This window comes from Labeo rohita, chromosome 12 (assembly GCF_022985175.1).
Source record: "Labeo rohita strain BAU-BD-2019 chromosome 12, IGBB_LRoh.1.0, whole genome shotgun sequence".
NCBI classification, from domain to species: Eukaryota; Metazoa; Chordata; class Actinopteri; order Cypriniformes; family Cyprinidae; genus Labeo; species Labeo rohita.
Genome location: NC_066880.1, coordinates 913462 through 925114, shown reverse-complemented (window position 1 = coordinate 925114; position 11653 = coordinate 913462). Strand labels below are relative to the sequence as shown.

At 31.7% G+C, this 11653-nt stretch overlaps 1 protein-coding gene across 1 annotated transcript; it reads left to right on the top strand.

The window, feature by feature from the left end:
• Window positions 1–4035: 4035 nt before the first annotated feature.
• On the top strand, window positions 4036–11452 carry scd (stearoyl-CoA desaturase (delta-9-desaturase)). The gene is made up of 6 exons (XM_051124937.1): window positions 4036–4309; window positions 4452–4683; window positions 6671–6801; window positions 7920–8125; window positions 8207–8439; window positions 9918–11452. The coding sequence occupies exons 2-6, from the start codon at window positions 4473–4475 to the stop codon at window positions 10115–10117; spliced, it is 981 nt and encodes a 326-aa protein (XP_050980894.1). The 5' UTR covers window positions 4036–4309; window positions 4452–4472; the 3' UTR covers window positions 10118–11452.
• The last annotated feature ends 201 nt before the right edge of the window (window positions 11453–11653 follow it).

Sequence of the window (11653 nt, the reverse complement as noted above, 5' to 3'; positions counted from 1 at the left end):
TAAAAGATTAATTATTTAAATGCATTCACTAAAATAATGTATACCTTACGTACAACTTTAAATCTACTCTAGCATCGCTTTGGGAATCGAGTGCATCGGACACGGCTGCGATTGGCTCAGTCCGATCAACGCTGAGAAAAGTAACAGGTTATCCAGCAGCGGTCCGGATTCATTTTTACACCTAAATAATAACAGAACAGCATGCAAATATACCGCAATTGCTGTTTCTGCCATGTAAATATATTACGAAAATATAAGTATTATTCTAAATTATTTTCCTTTTTATTTTTTTTTATTATTGGCTTCCCCCCTCATATTATCTATTTATATATGTCTATTTGCTGGTAAATGTTAAGAATCAACAACAATCAATTATTGTTCCTGGCCAATTAGAGACAACATGCAAACATACCGCAATTGCTGTTTCTGACATGTAAATATATTACGAAAATATTAAATAATATGATATATTTTTTCTAATTTTTTTCAATTTTATTGTATTTAAAATTATTTAATTATATATTAATTATTATTTATATATGTCTGTTTGGCGGTAAATGTTAAGAATCATGGCAATTATTGTTTCTGACCAATTAGAGAGAGAATTTGGGCCATTAACCCCTCCCATCTTATATTTAATGTTTCGAACCAACCCCCATTCTACCATCTTTTTCTATTTCTATGGATAACAGTCTCACCAGGCGAGGAATGATGACGTGTCCAAAATCAACATGCAATACGCGGAATAACGGTGGCATTTATATTGCATTAATGCAGAAAAATATCATGCATTTCAGAAATCATATATTAAATCTATATATAACTGTATATCATTTCCTTTCCTGGTTAAATGGAATTATTGGTGAGTAATATTAATTTGATCTTTATAGCAAGTAAGAATCAATATGCATTGGCCAATCTAATAATAATGTGTCATCATGTATGATCTTGCAATCATACGTTTGAATGCACGTTTAGAGGCATTTAAATCACAAAGTTTGATCTTAAAATTACTAGTGTCAGGCTATTGATTATCTTTGTCTTTATAGAAATGCACAGTAGATGGCGCTATAGTTCAACTATTGCCATTTCCATAGACAGGACGCAAAGATGCTTCTGAAGGGCATCTTTGAATAAAACACGAACCTGTTGCATGTACATGCTGGTGAAATGTGTGTGTGATCACAAAACACCATTATTATCCATTAACATTACTAAATCCTTAATTGTAAGTCTAAAAATCTTCTAAAACACTGATTTCTGAGTGTTTGATACATGCTCAAGCTTTTTTTGTTTTAGTAATATATAATACAATTTATAAACATTAGCTGCTCTCTCTTACATTTCACCAACACTCTGGAACACTTTATGACAGCCTGCATATAAAAACGTTTAGATATGAACTGGTGGCCAAGCGTTTGGAATATTTAACATTTTAAGGTTATTGAAAAAAGTCTTGTCTGCTCACCAAAGCTGCATTTATTTGATCAAAAATAGTTTTAAAATTGTGAAATATTATTGTTATTTAAAATAGCTGTTTTCTATGTGAATATCTGTTCAAATCTAATTTATTTCTGTGATCAAAGCTGAATTTTCAGCATCATTACTCCAGTCTTTAGTGTCACATGATCCATCAGAAATCATTATAATATGATGATTGCTGCATTTATTTGATAAAAAATACAGTAAAAATGATTTGCTTTTAAACAGCTCAAGAATATCTGTTAAAATTTTTATTTCTGTGATCAAAGCTGAATATAATCAGTCTTCAGTGTCACATGATCCTTCAGAAATCATTCTAATATGCTGATTTGCTGCTCAGAAACATTTTTTATTATAATCAGTGTTGAAAACAGTTGTGCTGCATAATATTTTTGTGGAAACTGAACATTTTGTTTTTTAGAATTCACAGATGAATACAAAGTTCAAAAGAACACGATTTACTTGAAATAGAAATTTTTTGCAACATTATACATGTATTCACTGTCACTTTTGATCATTTTAATGCATCCTTGATCAATAAAAGTATTGATTTCTTTCCATTTTTTATCTGTACTTACCCCAAACCACTTCATCACAGTTTCCATAAATACATTAAGCAGAAAAGCCTGTTTTTTAATGTTATTAATAATAAGCTGCGTGGGTCAGTGTGTTTCCAGCTTGTGATGTTGAAATGAGAGCAAAGGTCTGAATGATATCACTCAACATCATGCCACGTCAATATCAATATCATTATCTGTATAGAATCTTGTGGAATCACCACTATGTTCTTTGTATCAGTTGATCATGAGGTAATGTATTGCGATGTGTGGAAATTCACTTTTAACTGCCCACACACATTCAAAGATCTTACAATTACAAATTATGACTTCAGAAACAAGAGGATGTATCTTAAAGCACAAAAATAATAATACAGTTTAATAATCATAGCTGAAATACAGTCTTCAGACAGCTGAGGAATTTCTCACAAACTAGTGAGAAAATCTGAGACTGCAGAGACTGATTTCTGTTACACTGATCGAGAATTATACAGTTAATAAAATACTGTTGCCTTGCAGACTAATTTATAAGCACAGAGTAATTTCTGTGTTGATGAACAGACTGTGTGATCAGAAAACAGTATTAACTGTTAACATTGTTGGCTCTTTAATTGTAGGTACTGTTTGATAAATGCACAAGCTTTTCTTCCTTTTTTTTAACCAATATATAATATAATTTATAAACATTAGTTGCTCTTTCTTCCATGTTATTGAAAGAAGTCTTTTCTGCTCACCAAGGCTAATTCACATAATTTAAAACATTTATTCTTCAGTCAAACTAATAGTTAAAAAAATTATTTTAATGATATATCTGATATATTAATCTGATATATTATATAATATATATATATACAAAATCAGTAAATCAATAATATATATATATTCAGAATTGATTTTCTGATTATATATACATATATAAAATTATATATACTTATATATATCATTATATATATAATTTTAATTATATATATATGTGTGTGTAAAATTTTTTAATTATATATATATATAAAATGTATTTGATATTAAAAAAATTGATTTACTGATTTATATATATATATATATATATATATGTAAAATTATATATAATTATATATATCATTATATATATATATATAATTTTAATTATAAAAATTTGAAATTATATATATATATATATATATATATATATATATATGCATTAAATTTATCTGATATTAAAATAATTGATTTACAGATTTATTTATATATATATATATATATATATATATATAATTATATATACTTATATATATCATTATATATATATAATTTTAATTTTATATATATATATATATATATATATATTGTTGTGAAAAGTGACAAATCGATTCACTAAAATTAAGAAAATTTATGTATTTATTTGTCCTTCAGTCAAACTAATAGTTAAAAAAGTATTAAAATTATGTCTAATATATTAATTTTAAAAAAAAGGAAACTATATATATACATAAATATATATTTTGATTCAAAATAAATCAGTAAATTAATTCTGAACCAGTTCATTTTTGTAAACAGTGATAAACAAATCGATTCACTAAAATGACGTTTTTGATTAAATAAAACTTCTTTTAATTTGTTTGCTAACATCCATGGTTGCCCAGAGAATTTATTTTAATTTTAATTAATTCATTTATTTGACATGCCCTCAGATTTTTTTAAATTAATGGACAATATATATATAATACAATACATTAAATAAAGCCCCTTAGAGTTGATTTCTGACTCTGTAAAGCAAGGAAACCCTTGATGTAACTGTCTATTTCCAATCCTGCTACCAGTATATTAATATTTAGCATAATTTAGCACCAATATATAGTGATAATCCAATAACAAATCACATTTGACAATAATGAGGCGTGAAATGATGAAACAGTGGCCTGGCAGAGACAGCAGGAGCTCTCGATGATTGGCTGCATCGGAGAAACTCCTCGCCGGTGGGGTGAGCGAGTCTACCGTATAAATGAACCGGCTCCGGTGAGGTTTGGTTGTACGGGGATGCTGGTGAGAGCATAACGAGAACTGGAACATCAGATGAACGTCAGCCAATCAGAGCGCTCGCTTTAAGGTGGTATCAAACTCTCCGACCAATCAGCGCGCAGTATTTTAGGTATCTGCGACGGTGCAGCGCATCAACAGCAGCTGTTGGAGCTTCTCGCTTTTGATTTTCCTGCTCAGAGGCGGCTTTACTGAACCGGCTTCGTTCATTCCGCGTGTTTTACGTGCGCTACATTGTCATCAGCCGCATCAGTTCAGTTCGGTGAGTGTTACACTGTTGCTTCCGAACAATCCGCGGCGCGGCGCGCGGATGTGACCCAGTTAATTCTCGCTTTCTGCTGCATCCGCGTTTGTTTTTGTGCGTTATAACAACAGAAGCGTTTGTGTTTTTGTTGGCAGTGCTCATCAAGCTAAGTCATCATGCCTGACAGGGAAATCAAATCTCCAATCTGGCACCCAGAGCCCGACACAGTGGAGGACATGTTTGATCACACGTATAAAGAAAAAGAAGGGCCCAAACCTCCCACCATCATAGTGTGGAGAAATGTCATCCTCATGAGTTTACTGCACATCGGAGCTCTCTATGGACTCTACCTGTTTCCATCTGCACGTGTGCTCACATGGGTCTGGTGTAAGTATCAAGCAACGTTTGATTATCAAACCCCTATGAAAATTATGTCATAGTGGCGCAGAAAGCAAAAGGAGATGTTTAGCATAATATTCCCGCTGCACTTTTCCAAACAATGAAGATGAGATCATTCGATACAAAGACTTTTAAAGGCCTGCAATAGCTTTGTGTTATTGTAATGTGACCCTGGGCCACAAAACCCATTAAGTAGCAAGGGTATATTTGTAATAATAGTCAAAAATTCACTGTTTGGCTGAAAATTATAGATTTTTCTTTTATGCCGAAAATCATTAGGATATTAAGTAAAGATCATCCATGAAGCTATTTTGTAAATTTCATACTGTAAATGTATTAAAACTTAGTTTTTGATTAATAATATTGCTAAGAATTTTCCTACCCTAACAAACCATACATCAATAAAAAGCGTATTTATTCAGCTTTCATATGATGTATAAATCTCAGTTTCAAAACTTTGATCCTTATGACTGGTTTTGTGGTCCAGTGCTCTAATGTACACAAATTAGTCATGCTCAAGTAAATGACACGTTCACTCACTCTCTATTGATTTTAAGGTGAGACACTGCAGGTGAATGGGGCAAAAAAAATGGACTAATAGTTTTCACCTTATTTACCCAGTAGGGAAAGTTTCTTTTAAAGTTACTTCCTAAAAAAGTATCTAATTACGTTACTTTTTAATGCATTATGCTACTTTTGTGTTACATTTGCGTTACTTTTAAAATCTGGGCAGGGCTTGCTTGTTTGTTTTTAAAATAAAAACTTCTATTTTCATCAAATGTAAAAGCCCTTTCACACCAAAGTAAAATTAATCAACCTTAGGCTGAAGTAAAATTAAATTCACGTCTGTACAGTAGAACACTGTTCAATACTCTTGAACAATAATAAAAAAAAAAGCAATGAAGCACAAATGTAATTTATCTAAAGTCATTTTTTATTAGTATGGTTGAAATGGATCATCAAAGGTCATTGGTTAATAAAACTAGATTAAATACATAAAGAATATTTGTGTTATTTAACACTTAATAATTGCAGGTTTGCATCATATTCTGAGTTTGCATTTCACTGTCTTAATTCATTTTGATGAAGACTGACTTTTTTTTCGTATTACAAGCTTTCTAAAATGTTAGGTTTAGATATGCAAATGATGCATTATTTATTGAAATATGCACTTATTTGCATTACAAAAATCTGATCACTGGATGAGGTTGGTTTTAAAATTAATTTTTTTTGACATATTAGAGTTATTTTTGTCACTTAGAACGGACAGAAAACAATATTTTCACAATTTTGGGGGGAATCAAATGTATATAATCAAGCTAATTATATATGAACAAATGCCTCTGTAAAAGCCTTCAGGATATAGACGGGAACAAAAATGTAAAGTTTGCTTTGTAAGTGCTACTGAAGTGGAGATTTATGTCTCTGTGTAGGAGAATAAACTCATTTTGAGAAAACGGCCTTTAAAAATATATATTGTAATTGAAATCTATTGACACAGATGGATAAAATGCTGTAAAAAGAAATGCTTAAGAGATGTTTTCTGAAACGGGCGCATGAAAAAACTGTTTTGCCTGCAGTGTCTCCCCTTAAAAATCTTATTGGCTAATAGTGAATTTTCAGTGCAAATATAACACTACCTGATGTTGGTTACCCAACCTCAGTATGGCAAAAAAAATACCACTTTTGACATTTAGCTTATATTTGCAACTGCTTTACATGCCTAAATATGAAACATTTTATTCTGATTGAGAGCATCAGTATTAGTACCAGTGCTCCTAGTGATCAGATGCATGAGATTTTTAAAAATCATTTTTGCTCAAAAATGTTTCAAAAAAACAAGTTAAAGGATGCATTAAATTCAGTTGTATTGAACTGATTGTGTATTAAAATTGAAGATTGAAAACGAAGTTGTGTTTTGTGTGTTTGAAGTAATTTTCAACAGTTTATAACAGATGGCGTGTGTTTTTTGCAGTTTTCACGTGTTTCGTGTTCAGCGCTCTGGGCATCACCGCTGGCGTTCACAGGCTGTGGAGTCACCGATCTTACAAAGCGTCTTTACCTCTCCGGATTTTTCTCGCCTTCGGCAACTCCATGGCCTTCCAGGTAACAAACTCGTCCCCAATTCGGACCTCGCCAACTGCAAGACAGTTTGGTTTATTTGTCATGATTGCATACGTCGGTATAGAGTTGAAAGACTAGCAGTCAAGAGTTTGGACTGAAATTGCACGGGTGTAAGTTTGGGAATGATGTAGAGACCAAAACATGACGCAAACAACGTTTGAATTTCTTTTTTACAAAAACATTTGAATTCCAAGCATTTCAGCACAACCTTTTACATCAAGATATACTATTATAATTGTTATAGTTTGAACTTGATATAATTTTTATTTAATACAAAATGTTTTTGTCATTTTTTTTTTTTTTTTTTTTTTTTAATATGTCTGTAATTATTCAGTTTTATATATTTGTTTATTAAGTTTATTTTAGTAACTTAAACTAGCGAAAATATGAAATGTTTCCTTAACTAGCTAAAAATATTTTTTTGTAGTGTAGTTTCAACTTACTTAATATTTTAAAGTAACAAAAATGTTTTATTTTTTTTAATATTTAAATTATATAATATTTTTGCACATTTAGCTTCTATAATATGAAAATAAATTAATGAAGAGTAAATAAAAAATTCAATCAGTTTTTTTTTTTTTATAAATTCCTCCTATGAAGTTTATTTATCATATACTATTGATATATACTGTTATAATTGTTATTTGAATTTGATTTTTTATATTAATACAAAATGTTTTTGTAATTTTTATTAATTTTTGTTTTTTAAATATGTCTATATTTATACATTTTTATTTATTTGTTTACTCTGTTATTTTAGTAACTTAAACTAACAAAAATGCTATTTTTTTTTCCTTGGTAACTAGCTAAAAATATTCTTTTTCGTATTGTAATTTCAACTTACTTAATGTTTTATTTATTTTAAAGTAGCAAAAGTTTTTTTTTTTTTTTAAATATTTAAATTCTATAATATTTTTGTACATTTAGCTTCTATAATAACAGTGATCCAAACTTTTGACTGCTAGTGAAACTGTCATTTGTTAATTATGTAATGAAAATAAATTAATAAAGATGTAGCGTGTATAGAATTAAACTGAATTGCAATAGATTTTTGTTAGTCGTGTAAGTGTGACACACTCCATCTGCTCTCTCTGCTGTAGAACGACATCTACGAATGGGCGCGCGATCACCGCGTTCACCACAAATACTCCGAGACGGACGCCGACCCTCATAACGCCGTGCGAGGGTTTTTCTTCTCTCACGTCGGCTGGCTGCTGGTCCGCAAACATCCGGACGTCATCGAAAAGGGACGCAAGCTAGAGCTCGATGACCTGAAGGCCGATAAGGTGGTCATGTTTCAAAGGAGGTGAGTCTGAAATCACTTTAGATATCAGTCAGACTGCTGTTGATTGGCTGGAATAAACTAAGTTTGATTGAACTGTCTCAGATACTACAAGCCGTCCGTGCTGCTGATGTGCTTCTTCGTGCCGACGTTCGTGCCGTGGTACGTGTGGGGCGAGTCGCTGTGGGTGGCGTATTTCGTCCCTTGCCTTCTCAGATACGCGCTTGTGCTCAACGCCACCTGGCTGGTGAACAGCGCCGCACACATGTGGGGAAACCGGCCCTACGACAGCAGCATCAACCCCCGAGAGAACAGATTTGTGGCCTTCAGCGCTATAGGTACGTCTGATACACCGCGTGAGACCAGAGAGCTGCTTTCTGTGAGGGTCAAATGAGGCGTTTACAGTGTCAGCGCAACCTGCGGTCATTCTTTTTATAGTTTAGTTTAGTTTAACTTTAACTACTAATGGACTGCTGCCAGTTGAGTTCACAAAAAGTTCAAAGAGATAAAGCTTATATTTTTGGAGGAAAATGTGCTTAATTGTCATAAAAATATACAGTGGAAACCATAAGAAAACACAAATAAATGCTTCATTTTTATATATATATATATATTAGAAATGTTAAATTGTCAAAAAATGTCAAAAATCATGATTTTGGTTGTGCATTCCAATTAATTTCAATCAAATTGCAGTTGGGTTATTTTGATATAAACCAAACACTAACTAGCTAACACAATAAAAACATGACAACATGATTTTAGAAAAAAGAAAAAAATCTGTTTTTGCAAATAAACTCATTATTTATATATATATAATATTATATTATATAATTATTATATATATAATTATGCATTAATTTATAATTGCCTTTTTTGATCTGCAAATTCTTATATATCAAAAATATATTGTTAATATATTTTTAATATAAAAGAAATGCATTAATAATTATATATTAAAAAATGCAATTATAATTATATAAAAATGTATTTATAAATTATATAATTTCTATAATTTATTATATATAATTTCTAAATTGACTTGATAGAAACTTTTTTTTTTGCCAAATACTAGAAGTTCTCTGTTATATTATATTTTTGGTGTATAAAAATAATAATTATTAATATTTTATTGTTATTAGTAGTAGTAGTAGTAGTAGTATTTATATTATTTATTATTATTAATTATATATATATATATACACACACACACACACACACACACTTTATACATATAATTTCTGATTTTTCTTAATCTTACTTTTTTTTTTTTTTTTTTCCAGATACTAGAATTTAGTTTTCTGTTGTATTTAGAATACATTTTTGATGTATTAAAAATTATTATATACCGATATACAATAATAATTGTCATTTTGTAGGGAAATTTTACTGGAAAAATAAACGAAATAAATCTAAATGCTTATTTTTTGTTAGAAAAGTAATGAAATATAAGTATATTTAATTTCTCTCTCTCATACACGCATATGTGACCCTGGACCACAAAACCAGTCATAAGGGTCTTTTTTTTTTCTTTTTTTTTTTAACTGAGATTTACACATCATCTAAAAGCTGAATAATTAAGCTTTCCATTGATGTAGAACTATTATTACATAATTCTGTTTCATGCAAAATATTTTTTTACATGCGTAAGAAATGTTTAAATGATTACATATCAACACATGTATTAAAAATCACAATAGACAATCTAATTTCTTATATTTTGTATAACAGAATAAAAACACCCTTCAGGCTTCTCTTAAAATGTGGATTGAGGATTAATTTCCATTTTGACTAATCATCTCCTGGTTTGTTTTCTCAGGCGAAGGCTTCCATAACTACCACCACACGTTTCCCTTTGACTACGCCACCAGCGAGTTCGGCTGCAAAATCAATCTGACCACCTGTTTCATTGACTTGATGTGTTTCCTGGGTCTGGCCAGAGAGCCCAAGCGCGTGTCCAGAGAGGTCGTGCTCGCTCGAGCTCAGCGCACCGGAGACAGCAGCCACAGGAGCGGCTAACGGCCGCCGCTCATCCTAACGAACTTCCGACCTGAACACAGAAGGACAATCGGTCCTTCCAGTGACGGGGAGTTTCGACGCCGTCGAAGCTTCCGCTCTAACTTCATGTCAGACGAGAAATGTTTTCTTTCCCCATGACGCTTTAATACGGGGATCCGACCTGTTTGTGTAGCGCTTATTCAGATTTTCTTTCCGGCTTCCTCTTCTCGACAGCGGCTGTAGATATTTTTGTCGCTGACCCGCCAGTTTAGGAGCCAAACGCGGCGCCCGGCGACCCCGTCACCCTCCCCTGACCCTTTTTTGCGCACGCCTTACCAAATCTAGCTGTGCACTTTGGTAGAAATTAAATTTAAGTTGCACCTTACAGTATCTGGAATAGACCAGATGCGGTTGTAGTTCATAATTTAATATTGCCAAACTGTTGTATTGCCATACTTGCACAAATTGCTCATTTGGAGAAATGCTTGAAAAGTTGAAATCCGTATGATTCTCGATCATATTTTTTGAGCATTTTTGACCATGGCACAAATACGATGAGTCTTTTTGCTACTGCGGATTGAGACTAATTTAGTGTCTAACACAAATGCGTTGAGTAACATTGACTCGTAATTAATAATCATTTCAGTCGCTGACAACTACAGAGGACGTCTGCTGCCGGATTGAACGGTTCGGTTTACGTGAGAATGACAGCGTGTCTTGATTCTTGATTATTAGTACTGTAAAAATGTATAGTTTGAGTTTGTATTGTAATTAATAGTCTTATGGAGTCCTGCTTTAATGTTAGTGTTAGCATGCTGTATTAATACAGAACTCCCTTTTCTATCACAACATAATACAGACGGGCATATCTGCCGATTTACAGTAATTGAAATAGGTGCCAAATACGATGCCAAAAACCATCGTGTTGCATGCGAGCCGAAAGGGGGTTTTGCTCTAGTTGTATGTTTAATCAAACATAATGTATTTTCTAATTTTTCAGTGCTATTTTTTCCATTTTTTTTTTTTTTTTGGATTTTGTTTGACAAGTTGCTTGTGATTCAGTTGTTTGGTGACTTTAAAGCCATTTGGATTGTAGTTCTTTGAGGACTTCATACTGTATGCCGACGCCCGTTCTTCTCACACAGGACAGATCGCCTTATTTTCGCTCTGACACTTGTGACTCAAGATGCCAAAATGCGGTTGTGATATTTCTCATGCTGTTTGGAAGAAGGCTTCGGCTCTTAAAACTAATGTGATGTTCCTGTTTGCGATAACAGCCTGTAATAGTCAATAGACTCTTGTTTCATAATTATTGGAAATAAAGTCTCAAGCAAAGAGCTTTGACACTTTCTGACACACGTCTGAGTATTGCACTTCATTTCATACTGCTCTGCCAATTTAAACTTGATGTGTGTGTGTATATATATATATATATATATATATATATATATATATATATATAATTATTAATTTATATATATAGAAATTATAGAAATTAATACTTTTATTGAGCAAGGATGCTTTAAATTGATCAAAAGTGATTATAAAGACATATAT